This window comes from Pristiophorus japonicus, chromosome 12, assembly GCF_044704955.1.
Source record: "Pristiophorus japonicus isolate sPriJap1 chromosome 12, sPriJap1.hap1, whole genome shotgun sequence".
Taxonomy (NCBI): domain Eukaryota; kingdom Metazoa; phylum Chordata; class Chondrichthyes; family Pristiophoridae; genus Pristiophorus; species Pristiophorus japonicus.
The window spans coordinates 56,345,821-56,367,172 of NC_091988.1; the positions used below are offsets into that span (position 1 = coordinate 56,345,821).

Below are 21,352 nucleotides of genomic sequence, written 5' to 3' on the forward strand. Positions count from 1 at the left end.
TGTATTAGGGAAGGTTTTCTGGACCAATATGTCGAGGAACCAACTAGAGGGCTGGCCATCCTAGACTGGGTGATGTGTAATGAGAAAGGAATAATTAGCAATCTTGTTGTGGGAGGCCCCTTGGGGAAGAGTGACCATAATATGGTAGAATTCTTTATTAAGATGGAGAGTGACACAGTTAATTCAGAGACTAGGGTCCTGAACTTAAGGAAAGGTAACTTTGATGGTATGAGACATGAATTGGCTAGAATAGACTGGCAAATGATACTGAAAGGGTTGGCGGTGGATAGACAATGGCAAACATTTAAAGATCACATGGATGAGCTTCAACAATTGTACATCCCTGTCTGAAGTAAAAATAAAATGGGGAAGGTGGCTCAACCGTGGCTAACAAGGGAAATTAAGGATAGTGTTAAATCCAATGAAGAGGCATATAAATTGTCCAGAAAAAGCAGCAAACCTGAGGGTTAGGGTTCGGAAATTTAGGGGAGAAATTTAGAATTCAGCAGAGGATGACAAAGGGTTTAATTAGGAGGGAGAAAATAGAGTATGAGAGGAAGCTTGCCGGGAACATAAAAACTGACTGCAAAAGCTTCTATAGATATGTGAAGAGAAAAAGATTAGTGAAGACAAACGTAGGACCCTTGCAGTCAGATTCAGGTGAATTTATAATGGGGAACAAAGAAATGGCAGACCAGCTGAACAAATACTTTGGTTCTGTCTTCACGAAGGAAGACACAAATAACCTTCCGGAAGTACTAGAGGACCGAGGGTCTAGTGAGAAGGAGGAACTGAAGGATATCCTTATTAGGCGGGAAATTGTGTTAAGGAAATTGATGGGATTGAAGGCCGATAAATCCCTGGGGCCTGATAGTCTGCACCCCAGAGTACTTGGGGAACTGGCCCTAGAAATAGTGGATGCATTGGTGATCATTTTCCAACAGTCTATCGACTCTGGATCAGTTCCTATGGACTGGAGGGTAGCTAATGTAACCCCAATTTTAAAAAAAAGGAGGGAGAGAGAAAACGGGTAATTAGAGATCGGTTAACCTGACATCAGTAGTGAGGAAAATGTTGGTATCAATTATTAAAGATGAAATAGCAGCGCATTTGGAAAGCAGTGATAGGATCAGTCCAAGCCAGCATGGATTTATGAAAGGGAAATCATGCTTGACAAATCTTCTGGAATTCTTTGAGGATGTAACTAGTAGAGTGGACAAGGGAGAACCAGTGGATGTGGTATATTTGGACTTTCAAAAGGCTTTTGACAAGGTTCCAAACAAGAGATTAGTGTGCAAAATTAAAGCACATGCTATTGGGGGTAATGTACTGACGTGGATAGAGAACTGGTTGGCAGACAGGAAGCAGAGAGTGGGAATAAACAGATCCTTTTCAGAATGGCAGGCAGTGACTAGTGGGGTACCGCAAGGCTCAGTGCTGGGATCCCAGCTATTTACAATATACATTAATGATTTGGATGAAAGAATTGAGTGTAATATCTCCAAGTTTGCAGATGACACTAAACTGGGTGGCGGTGTGAACTGTGAGGAGGACGCTAAGAGGCTGCAGAGTGACTTGGACAGGTTAGGTGAATGGGCAAATGCATGGCAGATGCAATATAATGTGGATAAATGTGAGGTGTTCCACTTTGGGGGCAAAAACACAAAGGCAGAATATAATCTGAATGGCGGCAGATTAGTAAAAGGAGAGGTGCAAAGAGACCTGGGTGTCATGGTACATCAGTCATTGAAAGTTTGGCATGCAGGTACAGCAGGTGGTGAAGAAGGCAAATGGTATGTTGGCCTTCATAGCTAGGGGATTTGAGTATCGGAGCAGTTGTACAGGACCTTGCTGAGGCCTCAACTGGAATATTGTGTTCAGTTTTGGTCTCCTAATCTGAGGAAGGGCGTTCTTGCTATTGAGGGTGTGCAGCGAAAGTTCACCAGACTGATTCCCGGGATGGTTGGACTGACATATGAGGAGAGACCTGATCGACTGGGCCTTTATTCACTGGAGTTTAGAAGGATGAGAGGGGATTTCATAGAACCATTTAAAATTCTGACGGGACTGGACAGGTTAGATGCAGAAAGAATGTCCCCGATGTTCAGAACCAGGGGACACAGTCTAAGGATAAGGGGTAAGCCATTTAGGACTGATATGAGGAGAAATTTCTTCACTCAGAGAGTTGTTAACCTGTGGAATTCCCTACCACAGCAAGTTGTTGATGCCAGTTCATTGGATATATTCAAGAGGGAGTTAGATATGGCCCTTATAGCTAAAGGGATCAAGGGGTATGGAGAGAAAGCAGGAAAGGGATACTGAGATGAATGATCAGTCATGATCTTATTGAATGGTGGTGCAGACTCGAAGGGCCGAATGGCCTACTCCTGCACCTATTTTCTATGTTTCTATGATGCACTGAGTAAAGTCCCAACCCTTTTTCCCTGAGACAAATGTTTAGAGGTCCTGGGAAAGATGATTTAGAGCAGGATGGGAGACAATGCACTGCGTCTTGATTTCAACATAGGGAAATGTAGGAAGGAGAAATGTGTATAATAATGGATCTAAAGCTAAGAAGTACCAGAAAAAGAAAGTTCAGAAGAGCAATGACAATAATGGTGTTAATGAAATGAGAAGAAACAAGAGAAAGATTGGGAACCATAGATGAGAGATGGATAATCTCTCAAAACAAGCTTTTTTCCAGTGAAGCACTTTGTGATACCCTAAGAGATGAGATAAAGCACTGTATAAAAGGAAGTTCATTTATATGTCCTATCCAGGAGTCTGTGAGAAGTATTAAACAAACTACCCAAGATACGAGAGCAGTTTTTAGGCCTTGGACAGACTTGAGCTTTGTCTGGTTCCCTCTTGCAATTTCAGTTATAGCCAAAGAACTTCCTGCAATGGCTTCTCTTCCTGCCTCCGCATCGTTACCTCTGAAATCCCCAAGGATCGATCCTTGGCCCTCTCCTAGTTCTCATTTACATGCTGCCCTCGATCTTTCCTTCCTCATAAACTCTAACAGCAACTTGCATTTATATAGCCCCTTTTAATGTAGGGAAAAGTCCCAAGGAGTTTTAAAGGAGGGTAATCACACACAAATTGATATTGACCCAAAGGAGGGGGGATGACTAAAAGCTTGGTCATAGAGGTAGGTTTAAAGGAGGGTCTTAAAGAAGAGAGATTGAGAAGGCGGAGAAGTTTGAGGAGGAAATTACAGAGCTTCAGGCCCAGATAAGGGAAGGCACAAGAGGCTACAGTTGGAGGGACGCAGCATTCTTTAAGGGTTGTAGAACTTGAAGAAGTTACAGAGATAGGGCGAGGCTATATAAATGAAAGTTGTTGTTAGAGTTTATGAGAAAGGAAAGAGCGAAGGGAAACCAACTTTCTTAGTAGCTTTAGCAATGGAGAAGATGCAGAAGTTCCATTAAAGATCAGAGGAAATAATGGGACGGAGAATGTCAATAGACAAATCAGGTCTGAAGGACCATCAAAGCTGAGAGGTGATTGCTGTTTGTTTAGACTGGAGAGATATCAAGAAACTAGGAGAAAGTTTCTGCTTTTGCATTCCCAGCACAGACATTGTCCACTGCAAGTGTGCATTTTAATGGATGGAAAAATTGGGCATGCTGTCCCAACAAGATATTCTGATATGTGCAATGCTCTGCACTGGGAGCACAAGTACAGCAAATTACCTCCTTTTGCTTAAAAATCAAAAGAAAGGGAGTTTCATCATCAACCTCTGCCACAAACTCCATTCCCTTGCCCCCTTCCTGACCACTGTGGCATATTTATTTTTCATTTCAAAATTAAATATGTTTGACATGCTTCAAATAAAATACACAGACGTCAGAAACCCATCATCATCATAGACAGTCCCTCGAAACGAGAATAATTTACTTCCACGCCAGGTGTTTCAATGAAGGACCCGAACTACATCCTGAAGGGTGGAAGATGGATGTGCGTGGATTTTTTTTTTTAACATGTGGTGGCCGTTGCACACCAGCCACCACATGGGCTTGACAGAGCTAGGTCTTGGTCCAGTGGCAAGGATTACCCAAGACGACTGGGGACCAGCTCTGCTGCATGGATCTATTGCGCACACATATCGCAGTGTGGGCTGGCCCATGCGGCCCCTGGGCCCTCGCCTCTTCTGGGCCCTGACCTCACGCTGCCCCTGGGTCCTGATCACATCCCTCTACAATCTCTTGCCACTCCTTCGTCCCAATCACGCCGCTCCTGCTATATCTGCCCACACTCCGATCACCGAACTGGACCTTGATGACATCATTCTTCGCTGCCTTTGCCCTCCTGCACCAGCTGGCGCTGCTCCCTGAGGTGGCATGCTTCCACGCCGCTCATGGTCGCCACTCCTTTTATGGCCCCGGCCTGCCGCTGATGGTCTCTCGCAGGTCGGGGCCTCCACACCGCAACAGGGATTCCAAAAAAATAATTATCAGGAAGCAAAAGAAAAATGTTCAGCGATCATTTCCCAATGGCCAGAACTTGAGCCTGCAACTTTATCAAAGGAGTTAAAACTAGAAGCATTCTTCAACAGCAAGGCATCCATTACATTAAAATTGGCCTCAGCGGGAAATTGGGGAGGGCACTTCGATTTATTCGTAAATTTACCATCCGGCGGGAGTCAGAGAGAAGAACCCAAAAATTCTTTGGGGCGTTGTTTGAGCAGGCGGCTCACTAAAAGTGAGGGACACTGTGAGGCCTACGTTGGAGCCTACTGTGCCGCCAGGGAAGGGATCGGCTGGGCCAATGGCCCAGCACCCAAGAGAGGGTGCAAGGCTGCTAGTTGGCAGCGCGGCCGAACCAGCGTCAGCCATTGTCGGACCCACTCGGGAGAAGGCCGACAATTAAAATAAAATGGTGGCCGTGGCAGTGCGCCTTCCCCTTTAAAGGCGCCCGTACCGCTCAGCCACTCGCAGCTTCCCGCTGCGAAAAGCTGTTGGGGGAACCAACAGGCGGTGGTCGCGCTCCTGTGGGGCGGAAAAGTGGCTGGCACGGAAACACCGGGTGCAGCAGAAACCCGTTCACGCTGCCCCTGGCCCGAAAGCAATTGCGGATGGATCGGGCCTGCCCCCGGTCGGAAAGGCCTTACCGCCCTGTTACCGCCTCTTAGAGGCAGTAATGGGCCTTAAAGAAAGGGGCAATTTCCCATCCTAGGAGTCTAGTGCGGTGGGGAATATTATTTTAAACCCATGAGCTGCCAAATAACTCTGCTTTTTGTATAAACCAAGTCATCGATGTCATTAAGAGCTATATAAGGAAACAATGCAAAAGGTTATTCACTCATATGTTTTTAATGAATGCTCAGTTGTCTTCTTCCATTTATGTCACTTGAGCTTTGTGTTGATTTGATGATTTTCTCTCATTGAGTTTAGTTCAGTGTGAATCTGTCTGTGTGTGTTTGCTTGTTATTCTGCCTGCATTAACCCAAATCTGTTCTGTCCTTCATTTTTATTTCTCTTTTGTTTATTTTTCTTGTGTTTCTACCAATCTGCCATTTATTGTGACAGTGATGGATTATTGGTAGAGATGAACAAACTAGGATATCAAAAAATCTCAGTAATGCTCCAAAAAGAATTGTTAATTTTATGTATAATTTATTGTGGACAATGTCTGCAGCAGGGAGAGTTTGAGGGTGTGGGCCAAAAGTCTTCTTTAAGATGTGCATTCTGTGATCTTTCTCTTTGGCCACATCTGCCTATCACATTATGCTGCATCTGCAAGTGCAGATGATGAAACTCACCCATCTGGACCTTGAATGGGAGCTGGAGCTTCAAACTCCGAGGTTTCTGGCTGCCATCTTAGAATGTGCCTGTTTTCCTTGTTGCCCATGATAGGGCTATGCCTGTCAACCTTCCAGGATTTTATGGCGATGAATCTCTCAATTTTTTTTTAACCTGTTCAGTGCAAAATCATCACCATGGTTTATTGTTCTCTGTAGTGGGGATGTTCAAGCCACAGCTCCCCTCTCCTGGCATTTGAAACCTCAAAACCTACGCAACATTGTCTTACTTATCCTTGTATTTCTTATAGAATTATAGAATGGTTACAGCACAGAAGGAGGTCATTCGAGCCTGAGCCGGCTCTCTCAGCTAGTCCCACTCCCCCGTCCTTTCCCCGTAGCCCTGCAAATTTCTTTCCTTCAGGTACTTATCCAATTCCTTTTTGAAAGCCACGATTGAGTCTGCCTCCACCACCCTTTCAGGCAGTGCATTCCAGATTCTAACTACTCACTGCGTAAAAAGGTTTTTCCTCATGTCGCCTTTGGTTCTTTTGCCAATCACCTTAAATCTGTGTCCTCTGATTCTCGCTTCTGCCAATGGGAACAGTTTCTCTCTAACTATTCTCCAGGATTGGAAGATTATGGCCAGTACCTGAGCAATTTCCACCTTAACTTCCCTCAGCATCTCATGCATCCCATCCAGTCCTGGTGACTTATTTACTTTAAGTACAGCCAGCCTTTCTAGTACCTCTATCAATTTTTATCCCATCCAGTATCTCTGTACTTAAAGTAAATAAGTTACCAGGAGTGGATGGGATGCATCCTGGGATGCTGAGGGAAGTTATGGCCCTAAAATTGAGGTTGGAGGCTTCCTTTGTACGAACGCCTCCGACCTGAAAAAAATCTATGAATCTACCTGTTGGTCTTGGAGAAACGTAGGATCCCGGTCGGAGGCCTAGATTCACTGCACAGCAATGGGGACCTGTCTTTGAGGTATGTACGGAGAAGCTGGAGTCACATGGGCCTGGACCACTAATCACGATGCAGTATTCTCATTGATAATAATGGGAACTCCGTTTGTCCGGATTCCCATTACTATCAATGAGAAAAACCCCTAAAACACCCAAACACAGCATAATAAATAAATAAAACACCTCACATATTTAAAATTAATTGAAATTAAATGTAATTAAATGTTTTAGAAAAAGAAAATATTTTTTGGAATTTTTTTTAATGTGTTTTAATAGTGTTCAAAATAAAATTACCAATGGACAGGATTTTTACTATAAAAATGTGTATTTAAATTTAATTTTTATATGTTTTAAAACTCTTACGCTGGTAAAAGTAGGCTATGTGCCTGCTTTTACCAGATGTAAAAGTTTGAAGGGCATTCGCTGGGCAAGAGATGGGCAAATAGCCTAATCTCTGCTGCGCGAATGTCCTTCTCCCAGGGATGAGGAGGATCTGTCACGAGAAATCTTGACTGATTGGAAAAGCCGTTTTTTGGCGCATGCGCATTGCGCCCCGAAAAACGGCTTTTGTGAGGCCCCGCCGGGTCTGTGCACACTTTGTATTGACCCGGCAAGGCCGGAATTTTAGCCCTATTGACTTTGGCAGCATCATCTTCCTTACTGAAGTCAGATGCAAAGTACTCATTTAGTACCTCAGCCATGCCCTCTTCCTCCATGCGTAGGTCTCCTTTTTGGTCCCCAATCGGCCCACCCTCCTTTTGCTACCCGTTTACTATTTATATTCCTATAGAAGACTTTTGAATTCTCTTTTATGTTAGCTGCCAATGTATTCTCATACTCTCTCTTTCCTTCTATTATTTTCTTTTTCACTTCCTCTCTGAGCTTTCTATATTCAGCCTGATTCTCATTTGTATTCTCAACCTGACATCTGATGTATGTTCTTTTTTTTTGCTTCATCTTACTTTCTTATCTTTTTCATCATCCAGGGATCTCTGACTATCTTTCCCCTTTGTGGGAATGTACCTCAACTGTACCCAAACCATCTCCTCTTTAAAGTCAGTCCATTGCTCTATTACACTTTGCCTGTCAATCTTTCACTCCAGTTTACCCGGGCCAGATCATTCTCAACCCACTGAAATTGGCCTTCTTCCAATTAAGTATTTTTACTCCAGATTGCTCCCTGTCCTTTTCGAGAGCTAATCTAAACCTTATGATGACCTATGATCACTGTTCCCTAAATGTTCCTCTGTTGACAATTGCTCCACTTGTCCCACCTCATTCCCCAGAACCAGATCCAACAATGCCTCCTTCATTGCTGGGCCAGAAACATACTGATCAAGAAAGTTCTCCTGAACATATTTCAGAAATTCTTTCCCCGCTCTGCCCTTTACACTATTACAATCCCAGTCTATATTAGGATAGTTGAAGTCTCCCATTATCACCACGCTATAGTTCTTGCACCTCTCCGTAATTTCTCTGCAAATTTGCTCCTCTATCTTTCGCAATAGTTGGCAGTCTATAGAATACAACTAGTAGTGTAATGGCACCTCTATTCTTTCTTAACTCTTAATCTAATAGAATCTGTCCTTGACCTCTCCAGGACATCACCTCTCTCCAGCACTCTAACATTCTCTTTAACCAATACTGTCACCCACCTTCTTTCTTTCCTTCACTATCTTGCTGAACACCTTATATCCAGGAATATTTAATACCCAATCCTGCCCTTTTTTTGAGCCAGGTCTCCATTATCGCCACAACATCATATTTCCATGTGGCTATTTGCGCCTGCACCTCACCAACCTCATTTACCATACTTGGTACACATGCACTGCAAACCTATCTCGGATCTTCTTGTATTCTCTCTTAGTCTGACCCTAGCTAATACCTTACTATTTCTTACTCTAGTGCTATCTGTCTCTTCCAATCCTTTGTGCACTTTGTTTCTCCCTTCTAATGGTACATCCCAGTGCCCATCCCCCTGCTAAATTAATTTAAACCCTCTCCATCAGCCCTAGCAAACCCCTCTCTCCGCCCACCTCCCCATCGCTTGCGAGGATATTGGTCGCAGCTCTGTTGAGGTGCAAACCATTCGGCCTGTACAGGTCCCACCTTCCCCCAGAACCGGTCCCAATGTCTCAGGAATCCAAAGCCCTCTCTCCAGCCAATCATTCATCTGCTCTATCCTCCTATTCTATACTCATTAGCTCATGGCACCAGGAGTAATCCAGAGATTACTACCTTCGTGGTCCTGCATTTTTATCTCTTTCCTGTCTCCCTAAAATCTGCCTGCAGGACCTCATTCCTTTTTCTACCTATGACATTGATACCGATTTCTTTAAGGGCACATATTTGGCCAGAACCCTACAGATCTCCTCCTTGAATGCCCCCCACTGCTCTGACACTGATTTACCCCCAAGTAGCTGTTTCCAGTCCACTATGGCCAAATCACATCTCAGCTTACAAAAGTTGGCTTTTCCCCAATTTAGATCTTTTATTCCTGGTCTATCCTTGTCCTTTTCCATAACTACCTTAAATCTAACTGAATTATGGACACTAGCACCTAAATGTTCTCCCACTGATACCCCTTCCACCTGTCCAGCTTCATTCCCTAAAACTAAATCCAGTGTTGGCTAAAAAAGTAATCTTGAATGCATTGTAGGAATTCTGTTCCCTCTATACCCTTCACACTAATTTTGTCCTAATTAATATTAGGAAAATTGAAATCCTCTACTATTACTGCCCTATAGTTTTTGCACTTTTCAGAAATTTGCCTACATATTTGCTCTTCTATCGCCCTCTCACTGTTTGGGGGTCTATAGTACACTCCCAACAGTGTGATCGCCCCTTTTTTGTTTTTCAGTTCGACCCATATGGTCTCATTTGATGATCCCTCTAACATATCATACTTCCTCACAGCTGTAATAGTTTATTTAATCAATACCCCTCCCCCTCCCTTTTTACCCCCCTCTATCCCATCTGAAGATCCTGTAACCAGGAATGTTGAGCTGCCATAGCTGCCCCTCTTTTAGCCATGTCTCTCTAATAGCTATAATATCATACACCCAGTGTCTAGCTGTGTTCTCAGCTCATCTGCCTTATTCGCTATACTCCTTGCATTGAAGTATGTACCATTTAGTACAGCCAGAACTCCTTGTTGACTAGTTTCTAGCCCTTGTTTCCTCTGTCCTTCAAATTCACTTTCTACATTTTTGCTTTCCCATTCCAGCTTTACTCTCCTCCCTACTGTATCTATTGTCGTGTTCCCAGCCCCCTGCCAAGCTAGAAACATAAAAAACAGGTGCAGGAGCAGGCCATTCGGCCCTTCGAGCCTGCACCGCCATTCAATATGATCATGGCTGACCATGCAACCTCATTACCCCACCCTTGCCTTCTCTCCATACCCCCTGATCCCTTTAGCCGTAAGGGCCACATCTAACTCCCTTTTGAATATGTCCAACGAACTGGACTCAACAACTTTCTGTGGCAGAGAATTCCATAGGTTAACAACTCCCTGGGTGAAGAAGTTTCTCCTCATCTCGGTCCTATATGGCTTACCCCTTATCTTTAGACTGTGACCCCTGGTTCTGGACTTCCCCAACATCGGGAACATTCTACCTGCATCTAACCTGTCCAATCCCGTCAGAATTTTATAAGTTTCTATGAGATCCCCTCTAATTCTTCTAAATTCCAGTGAGTATAAGCCTAGCCAATCCAGTCTTTCCTCATGTCAGTCCTGACATCCCGGGAATCAGTCTGGTGAACCTTCGCTGCACTCCCTCAATAGCAAGCACGTCCTTCCTCAGATTAGGAGACCAAAACTGCACACAATATTCAAGGTGTGATCTCACCAAGGCCCTGTACAACTGCAGTAAGACCTCCCTGCTCCTATACTTAAATCCCCTCGCTCTGAAGGCCAGCATGCCATTTGCTTTCTTTACTGCCTGCTGTACCTGCTTGCCTACCTTCAATGACTGATGTACCATGACACCCAGGTCTCTTTGCACCTCCCCTTTTACTAATCTGTCACCATTCAGATAATTGCCTTCCTGTTTTTGCCCCCAAAGTGAATAACCTCACATTTATCCACATTATACTGCATCTGCCATGCATTTGCCCATTCACCTAACCTGTCCAAGTCACTCTGCAGCCTCTTAGCGTCCTCCTCACAGCTCACACCGCCACCCAGTTTAGTGTCATCTGCAAACTTGGAGATATTACCTTCAATTCCTTTGTCTAAATCATTAATGTTTATTGTAAGTAGCTGGGATCCCAGCACTGAACCCTGCGGCACCCCACTAGTCACTGCCTGCCATTCTGAAAAGGACGCGTTTATTCCCACTCTTTGCTTCCTGTCTGCCAACCAGTTCTCTATCCACATCAATACATTACCCCCAATAGCATGTGCCTTAATTTTGCACACTAATCTCTTGTGTGGGACCTTGTCAAAAGCCTTTTGAAAGTCCAAATACACCATATCTACTGGTTCTCCCTTGTCCATTCTACTAGTTACATCCTCAAAAAACCCTCGCAGATTTGTCAAGCATGACTTCCCTTTCATAAATCCATGCTGACTTGGACCGATCCTGTCACTGCTTTCCAGATGCGCTGCTATTACATCTTTAATAATTGATTCCAGCATTTTCCCCAACACTGATGTCAGGCTAACCGGTCTATAATTCTCTGTTTACTTTCTCCCTCCTTTTTTAAAAAGTGGGGTTACATTAGCTACCCTCTAATCCATAGGAACTGATTCAAAGTCCATGGAATGTTGGAAAATGACCACCAATGCATCCACTATCTCTAGGGCCACTTCCTTAAGTACTCTGGGATGCAGACTATCAGGCCCTGGGGATTTATTGGTCTTCAGTCCCTTCAATTTCCCTAACACCATTTCCTGACTGATAAGGATTTCCTTCCGTTCCCCCTTCTCGCTCGACCCTCGGTCCCCTTGTATTTTCGGGAGGTTATTCGTGTCTTCCTTAGTGAAGACAGAACCAAAGTATTTGTTCAATTTGTCTGCCATTTCCTTGTTCCCCATTATGAATTCACCTGATTCTGACTGCAAGGGACCTACATTAGTCTTCACTAATCTTTTTCTCTTCACATATCTATTGAAGCTTTTGCAGTCAGTTTTTATGTTCCCTGCAAGCTTACTCTCATACTCTATTTTCCCCCTCCTAATTAAACCCTTAGTCCTCCTCTGCTGAATTTTAAATTTCTCCCAGTCCTCAGGCTTGCTGCTTTTTCTGGCCAATTTATATGCCTCTTCCTTGGATTTAACACTTTCCCTAATTTCCCTTGTTAGCCACGGTTGAGCCACCTTCCCTTTTTTATTCTTACGCCTCACAGGGATGTACAATTGTTGTAGTTCACCCATGTGATCTTTAAATGCCTGCTGTTGCCTATCCACCGTCAACCCGTTAAGTATCATTCTCCAGTCTATCCTAACCAGTCCGCAGCTTTCTTCTTCATTATCAACCACACAGCCTATTTTAGTGTCATCTGCAAACTTCTTAATCATACCCGCAACATTCAATTTCAGGTCATTGATATATACCACAAAAAGCAAGGGACCCAGCAGTGAGCTCTGTGGAACCCCTGGATACCTCCTTGCAGTCACAAAAACACCCATCAACCATTACCCTTTGTTTCCTGCCTCTGAGCTCATTTTGGATCCAACTGTTCTGTTTGAATTTTGTAAGTCTAAAGGGTTATTTTTAACACTCTTACCTCATTCGTGGATTAATCAAGATCTGTTAGTATCTGCAATTTAAGAGATATACAAATTAATGGGAAATAAACTTCTCTATGGCCCATGAAGCCAAAAACCCTGCTCTCTGGGTTATCTCCTACCAATTGTATAAAATACTGTTGTCACAGACCAGCTGTCTTAAGGAGCAGAGAGAGAAATGGGGATAAAATGATGAGGAATAAAATGAGTTTTCATTCCCCATTAAGAGTTCAGGAATATGTGTTCATTTTCATGATGAGGTTTTTACAGTGTAATAGCACCATCTGCTAGTAAAAAGCAGTACTACATCAGCAGAAAATACTTTTTGTTTTGCGAAATTCCCCTTTACCTGTACCACCTTGTTTAAAAAACAGAGATTCTTTAAATCTTTTATTTCGTACCCAGAGCACATCAACATGGTCCGATTTCAGTAAATTATGGGCTAGGGGTTAACATTTCTGCTGAAATAATAGACAACGGTATTTCAGATGAATATACAACGCCATTGTAAGCTATTACACAACAGCATAATTTCACAGTCTGTTAACCTGAATTGTTCAATTGCTGTTAAGGATACTGACTGATTTTTCACAAGGGCTATGAGGCCTTTCCATGATGTTCCATTTTCCACTAAAGGACTGCGTGATCAGTGAGGGTTTACTACTTGTGTGGTTGTGTTATGTTAACCAAAGGAGGCGATTATTGCTCATTCACGATATTTCATTTTGAAAGTTGTTGCAATATTAAGGGCCAATAAAAGCAGCCATTGCCACTATACTGCCCTTTTAGTTTTTTACCATATCTCGTGATAGTCGGAATAATGTCTTCAGGGAAGCAATCAGGAAATAAACTTTTTTCTTTAAAAAAAAATTGCACCCAATCCCAGCTTCATGCTGTCAGCTGCTGTGATGTTATTAACCATATTTACGCCTGAATATCATTAGCAGCAATTTAACATGTTCAAACCTCTTGCCACCAACAGTAGAAGTAAACGGTGATGGAGAAGTCATTATTCCCAACTGGTTTCCAACCATAGTAATTATCCACAGGATGATTTCACCCCCTCAATGTTCAAGCATTTTTAATCTTGAATATTTTTACTGGAGCGTCACTCTAGTTTGACTGGATTCTAGACTGATCATGTCATGTTTGTTCCTCCGCCATGCCCTTCGCCTTCCCTGGGGCAACATCCAGCAGAACAAATTGCATGAAAAGAAAAATGCAGTGTAATTTACAATAAAATGCATGGGGTATAATCAGAGCCAGAAATTTCAATTCTGGGTTTTGATAGGTTTGTTGAACAAAACAAAAAATCGACATGCATTTTAGGAATAAATACTCCTTTACTCTGTCTTTTATGTTCCGTTACCTTAAGTCACATTTAATAATGTAAAAAGGATGTAGAGGCACTGGAGAGGGTGCAGAGAAGATTTATAAGGTTGATGCCAGAAATGCAAGAGTATATCTAACAGGAAAGGAAGAACAGGCTGGGTCTCTTTTCTCTTGAAAAGAGAAGGCTGAAGGCCAAGGGGTGACATAATTGAGGTCTTTAAAATCATGAAAGGTTTTGATGGAGAGGATACAGAGAGAATGTTTCTACTTGTGGGCAAGAGCATAACTTGAGGCCATCAATATAAGATAGTCACCAAGAAATCCAACAGGGAATTCAGAAGAAACTTCTTTACCAGGGAGTAGTGAGAATGTGGAATTTGCTATCACAGGGAGTGGTTGAAGTGACCAGTATAGATGCATTTAAGGGGAAGCATATGAGGGAGCAGGCAATGGAGGGTTATACTGATAGAATTAGATGAGGAAAGATGGGCGGAAGCTCGAGTGGAGCATAAATGTCGGCATGGACTGGTTAGGCCGAATAGCCTGTTTCTGTGCTGTATATCCTATGTAATCAACTACTGGACTGCAAGCAGCCTTGCTTTTCCTATTTTCCTTCCAAGGTCTGGCCTTGTAGACAGGAAGACAAAGCAAAACGATAAAAGTTAAAAGAAGTGCAAGCCAGCAACATCAGTACTGATTTCTAGTGGTAAATTGTTATTACCACAGGGAGATGTAAATGTAGTTGGGACAAGAAGGAATTGGGACTCAATAAAGGAAACAAATAGTGGTTGGAAGAGTAACTGCATTGAAGACTGACTTTTGCACCTAGAATTTTCAAATTGAAACCGTGTATTAAAACATTTTTTTCTTTTGCTACAACTTTTAGCATGCTACAATTGAGCAAATTTCTCGAACTCATTGTAAGTTTAAATCCTGTAACAGTTCACCTCTTTCCAGCCACAATGGGCAATTTATCTTGCTCCTGCTTGAGCGATGTTCCCCCTGCAAAATCTTCTGGAAAGCTGGGTGTTCTCTGATGTCTGTCCAGGCCTTATTTTTGTTTACGTGCTTAGGGCTGCCAGGAGACACGTGAGGAACTGGGACACCGGGATTAAACCTGGGCCCTACACAAACTTCGATCTTATCAGTTCTCTGTGAGTAGATGCCATTTCCCCCTGCGTCCCCTCCTTCATTACCCCTTTTTTCCCAAAAGTAACTTTTCTCTATCTTCTTCCTCTTTTTCTCCTATGTAGTCTTCTCACCAGCAGACATCTTCCAGCCAAGGAGGATGAGTCAGTTTGCCCTACATAATTTTCCACATCCGGAGGCGCAATTCAGATGCTGTAATTTAATTCCCATACTCTCAAGATAGAATGTACTGTTCCCCTTGTGGCAGTCCATCTAGTGATAGTCCCCCTTGTCACCATGTAAGAACTGGAATAGCCAACCTGACTGAGCTGAGAGGCAGCTTTGAGTGTCAAACAGGCTCGAACTTGAACCTGTAAAATTCTGGTCAGGACCTTATTGCTACTTTTACCAAGCTGCAACATTCCTCTTAATTATAATAACTATAATTTTTTAACAACTGTTTAAGAGCCCTATATGTCCTCCCTACAATTGTATTTGTCCAGTCCCCTTGGCCCTGATTAAAAACAATTGGTACCTTTTCTCCTTTACTGAACCCTTACACACCCCCTCCCCACCCCCGGTCACCCCGCCACCAGCACGTTTTTGTTTTCAAGGTTGGCAGCTGTACTGTTTCTGCCGACATGCTTTGTTGCTCCCCTGCTCTGTCTCATTGTGTAGGTTATTCTCTGGTTCTCTCTGTCTCTCCAGTACCACAGTACGAAGCGCCTTCATTCTGCTGCTAATCGTTAGTGCCACCTGGCTTTTTGGGCTGATGGCCGTGAACAACAGCATCCTTGCTTTTCACTACCTCTACACTGTTCTCTGCTGTTTTCAGGTAAACGCTTACTCTCACTAACCGTCTGCATGAGAGCATGTTCCAAGATGTCCTACCTGCGTAGTGGAATTCAACCCATTGTTTCACTATATTGGATTGTGTATTGGAAATTGTTTAACATTTATAGCCAGTGGGGGTTCATCTTGAGCTTATCTCAGATTTCACTGCTACTTTGAAATGATCTCAAGTTCTCATACGTTTGAAAGTAACACTTGGATGCATGTCTGTGTCACAGTGTCTTGTATTACAGAATCGGCATTATTAACACATGTTTCCACACTGGGCAAAAGTTGAGAAATCACTTTGTGGTGTTTACATGCACAGTACAGACTGTGTAACAACACATTTACTTCCAGTCCTGAATACCTTGTGATGGTCTCAATACCACACGCGTGGTATATGGTAAGTCTCGTGTACTCGAGTAGAAAGCAGCTGATATTTGAGAGCAAGACAAGCTGTGTTGGTGACTAGAGCTATTTGCCTTGCATCCCAGACGGATACAACCATATAAATCTCTTTTACCAATTATCTACAGCTCTAATGTGATGTACATGTAATGCACAGAGGAGCACTGCTTTACACACAACGTGTGTACCTGTGGCAGCTGAGGTAGTTTGTTATCTAGCTAAAATATAGGGCCTGTTTCCATCATCTGTCAGTCTATCAATATTGGTGATGCTGTACTGATTGATTCTGAGTATTCCCTATCAATGTCATAGAGATCAAAGCAATAGAAGATAAAGCACAATGTAACTTAAATCAAATTGATTGCTTTTAAGATTGAAACTAGGGCTTGTGGCCTAGTGAGATTGGAAGTGAGAATGGAGCCACAGTGTAGGGTCAACTTGGGATGAAAATTAACAGTGCAGTGGCAATTTTAAAATTAATTTCTCCAACAAATTAATATTTACATAAGTGTTTAAAATACGTTTCCTTCATAAGTTCATCCTTGCAGGTGGGGGAAAGTCAGTTTTCTACAAAAATATCACAGTGAGATCAATTCGTAAGGTGCTCAAAGGGAGGAAATCCCATTTTGTACTTGCACTTTTTTGCCAGATTTATTAACTGAAGGAATTTCAGCCCTAGGCCTACATTGCAGGATTTAAAAAGACAAACGGCAGCAAAGCACACACTTACAGTTCGGAAGGTCCTATTTGGGTGCTCTGTTCCTGTTATAAAATTAGGAAGTACTTAATTGTTCATCTGGACCATCACCACAGAGTTTTAACTAACTATGTAATAGGAGTAATTAAGTGATTAGTTTTTAAATATCCTTCCCTCAAACCAGTTTTTAAATATGTATCCCTCCCCAAATGAGAGCCTATACCTCATTAAATAACAGTGACTACATGTCAAAACTACTTAATTGATTGGAAAGCACTATGGAACATCCTGAGGTCATGAAAGGCATTCTATAAATGTAAGTTCTTTATTTTCTTTATTTAGTGAGATAGTCACTGATCAGGTAAAAAGTCTGCCATGCCACTCCTGGCACATGCTGGGAGCACATATCTGGGAATTGAACACTCCCAGTCCATGATTTTCTCTCCATTAGCTTTGATGAATGGAAGATTGCAAGCTGGGCGTACGACATTTCCTCATATGTCCTTCTGGTATGCATCAGGAGCAGTGCAATGAAATCTTTATTTGCTACATGGCTCCCATGTCTTCAATGAACTGATGATAAGAACATAAGAAATAGGAGCAGAAGTAAGCCATACAGTCCTTCGAGCCTGCTGCGCCATTCAATAGGATCACGGTTGATCTTCTACCTCAACTCTTCTTTCCCACCCTATCCCCATATTCCTTGATTCCCTTAGTGTACAAAAATCTATCTCCATCTTGAACATATTCAACGACTGAGCATCCACAGCTCTCTGGGGTATAAAATTCCAAAGATTTACCACCCTCTGAGTGTAGAAATTTCTCCTCCTCTCAGTCCTAAATGGCCGACCCCTTATCCTGAGACTATGAGCACTGGTTATAGACTCTGCAGTCAGGGGAAACAGACTCTCATCATCCACCCTGTCAAACTCTCTCAGAATTTTATGCATTTCAATGAGATCATCTTTCATTCCTCTAAACTCCATAGTACATAGACCCATTCTACTCAACAATAATGTCACGACCAAACTCTGACGTGTCGCAGTTCACAACATCACCAAACGAGAGCAGGTGATAACTCTTTAACAGTGGACTTGAATAAAGGAGCATTAGTTGTCAGAATTTAGGGCCCAAGTTTCCACATGATTTGCACCTGATTTTTAGGAGCAACTGGTGGAGAACGGACTATCTTAGAAATCGCAATTCTCCACATTTTTTTTTCTGCAGTTCTAGTCAGGTAGAACAGTTCTACTTTGGAACAGAATTTTTTTCTTCAAAAGGGGGCGTGTCCGGCCACTGACGCCTGATTTCAAAGTTTCCACAGTGAAAATGTACTCCAAACTAACTTAGAATGGAGCAAGTGAAGATTTTTGTAGAACTGAAAAAACCTGTTCTACACATTAAAAAATCAGGCGCAGGTTACAAATTAGGCGTCCAGAACGAGGTGGGGGGGGAGGGAAGTCATTAAATTCGACAATAAATCCTTATTTATACTTCTACAAATATTATACAAATAAATCTAACCTGAATAAACATTTATAAGCCAAGAAAAGATTAAATAAACCATCTTCCTACCTGTGTGAAAGTGCTTCAGGCACGGAGAATGCTGCAGCCGTTTCGTTCCCGCGGGGGGGGGGGTAATTAAACAGCCGTTTCGTTCCCGCGGGGGGGGGGGGTAATTAAACAGCCGTTTCGTTCCCGCGGGGGGGGGGGGTAATTAAACAGCCGTTTCGTTCCCGCGGGGGGGGGGTAATTAAACAGCCGTTTCGTTCCCGCGGGGGGGGGGGTAATTAAACAGCCGTTTCGTTCCCGCGGGGGGGGGGGGTAATTAAACAGCCGTTTCGTTCCCGCGGGGGGGGGGGGTAATTAAACAGCCGTTTCGTTCCCGCGGGGGGGGGGGGGTAATTAAACAGCCGTTTCGTTCCCGCGGGGGGGGGGGGGTAATTAAACAGCCGTTTCGTTCCCGCGGGGGGGGGGGGGGTAATTAAACAGCCGTTTCGTTCCCGCGGGGGGGGGGGGTAATTAAACAGCCGTTTCGTTCCCGCGGGGGGGGGGGGGGTAATTAAACAGCCGTTTCGTTCCCGCGGGGGGGGGGGTAATTAAACAGCCGTTTCGTTCCCGCGGGGGGGGGGGGGTAATTAAACAGCCGTTTCGTTCCCGCGGGGGGGGGGGGGTAATTAAACAGCCGTTTCGTTCCCGCGGGGGGGGGGGGTAATTAAACAGCCGTTTCGTTCCCGCGGGGGGGGGTAATTAAACAGCCGTTTCGTTCCCGCGGGGGGGGGGGTAATTAAACAGCCGTTTCGTTCCCGCGGGGGGGGGGGTAATTAAACAGCCGTTTCGTTCCCGCGGGGGGGGGGGGTAATTAAACAGCCGTTTCGTTCCCGCGGGGGGGGGGGGGTAATTAAACAGCCGTTTCGTTCCCGCGGGGGGGGGGGGGTAATTAAACAGCCGTTTCGTTCCCGCGGGGGGGGGGGGTAATTAAACAGCCGTTTCGTTCCCGCGGGGGGGGGGGGGTAATTAAACAGCCGTTTCGTTCCCGCGGGGGGGGGGGGGGTAATTAAACAGCCGTTTCGTTCCCGCGGGGGGGGGGGGTAATTAAACAGCCGTTTCGTTCCCGCGGGGGGGGGGGTAATTAAACAGCCGTTTCGTTCCCGCGGGGGGGGGGGGGGGTAATTAAACAGCCGTTTCGTTCCCGCGGGGGGGGGGGGTAATTAAACAGCCGTTTCGTTCCCGCGGGGGGGGGGGGGGGGTAATTAAACAGCCGTTTCGTTCCCGCGGGGGGGGGGGGGTAATTAAACAGCCGTTTCGTTCCCGCGGGGGGGGGGGGGGGGTAATTAAACAGCCGTTTCGTTCCCGCGGGGGGGGGGGGGTAATTAAACAGCCGTTTCGTTCCCGCGGGGGGGGGGGTAATTAAACAGCCGTTTCGTTCCCGCGGGGGGGGGGTAATTAAACAGCCGTTTCGTTCCCGCGGGGGGGGGGGAATTAAACAGCCGTTTCGTTCCCGCGGGGGGGGGGGGAATTAAACAGCCGTTTCGTTCCCGCGGAGAGGGGGGGGTAATTAAACAGCCGTTTCGTTCCCGCGGGGGGGGGGGTAATTAAACAGCCGTTTCGTTCCCGCGGGGGGGGGGGGGTAATTAAACAGCCGTTTCGTTCCCGCGGGGGGGGGGGTAATTAAACAGCCGTTTCGTTCCCGCGGGGGGGGGGGTAATTAAACAGCCGTTTCGTTCCCGCAGGGGGGGGGGGGGGGGTAATTAAACAGCCGTTTCGTTCCCGCGGGGGGGGGGGGTAATTAAACAGCCGTTTCGTTCCCGCAGGGGGGGGGGTAATTAAACAGCCGTTTCGTTCCCGCGGGGGGGGGGGGGGGTAATTAAACAGCCGTTTCGTTCCCACGGGGGGGGGGGGTAATTAAACAGCCGTTTCGTTCCCGCGGGGGGGGGGGGGGTAATTAAACAGCCGTTTCGTTCCCACGGGGGGGGGGGGTAATTAAACAGCCGTTTCGTTCCCGCGGAGGGGGGGGGGGGGGTAATTAAACAGCCGTTTCGTTCCCGCGAGGGGGGGGGTAATTAAACAGCCGTTTCGTTCCCGCGGGGGGGGGGGTAATTAAACAGCCGTTTCGTTCCCGCGGGGGGGGGGTAATTAAACAGCCGTTTCGTTCCCGCGGGGGGGGGGGGGGGTAATTAAACAGCCGTTTCGTTCCCGCAGGGGGGGGGGTAATTAAACAGCCGTTTCGTTCCCGCGGGGGGGGGGGGGGGTAATTAAACAGCCGTTTCGTTCCCACGGGGGGGGGGGGGTAATTAAACAGCCGTTTCGTTCCCGCGGGGGGGGGGGGGGTAATTAAACAGCCGTTTCGTTCCCACGGGGGGGGGGGTAATTAAACAGCCGTTTCGTTCCCGCGGAGGGGGGGGGGGGGTAATTAAACAGCCGTTTCGTTCCCGCGAGGGGGGGGGGAATTAAACAGCCGTTTCGTTCCCGCGAGGGGGGGGGGAATTAAACAGCCGTTTCGTTCCCGCGGGGGGGGGGGGGGTAATTAAACAGCCGTTTCGTTCCCGCGGGGGGGGGGGTAATTAAACAGCCGTTTCGTTCCCGCGGGGGGGGGGGGTAATTAAACAGCCGTTTCGTTCCCGCGGGGGGGGGGGGGTAATTAAACAGCCGTTTCGTTCCCGCGGGGGGGGGGGGTAATTAAACAGCCGTTTCGTTCCCGCGGGGGGGGGGGGTAATTAAACAGCCGTTTCGTTCCCGCGGGGGGGGGGGGGGTAATTAAACAGCCGTTTCGTTCCCGCGGGGGGGGGGGGGTAATTAAACAGCCGTTTCGTTCCCGCGGGGGGGGGTAATTAAACAGCCGTTTTGTTCCCGCGGAGGGGGGGGGGGGGGGGGGGGAGACAGTGAGAAGGCTGCAAGTGCTGATGGCAATGTGCTTTTATTAAAAAATGTTCAAAAATTAAACAGCTACAAAGAACGACAAAAATGGCCGAGTGCCAATGTTTTTTCCACACTGAGCATGCGCGAAC

General features: G+C 45.4%; 1 protein-coding gene across 1 annotated transcript in view; it reads left to right on the forward strand.

The window, feature by feature from the left end:
- Nucleotides 1-21,352, forward strand: part of celsr3 (cadherin, EGF LAG seven-pass G-type receptor 3) — a 325,097-nt gene that overhangs the window by 266,803 nt on the left and 36,942 nt on the right. Inside the window, exon 28 of the mRNA XM_070894776.1 lies at nucleotides 15,614-15,740. Within this exon, the coding sequence (XP_070750877.1) occupies nucleotides 15,614-15,740 (127 nt within the window). The remainder of the gene's footprint in view (nucleotides 1-15,613; nucleotides 15,741-21,352) is intronic.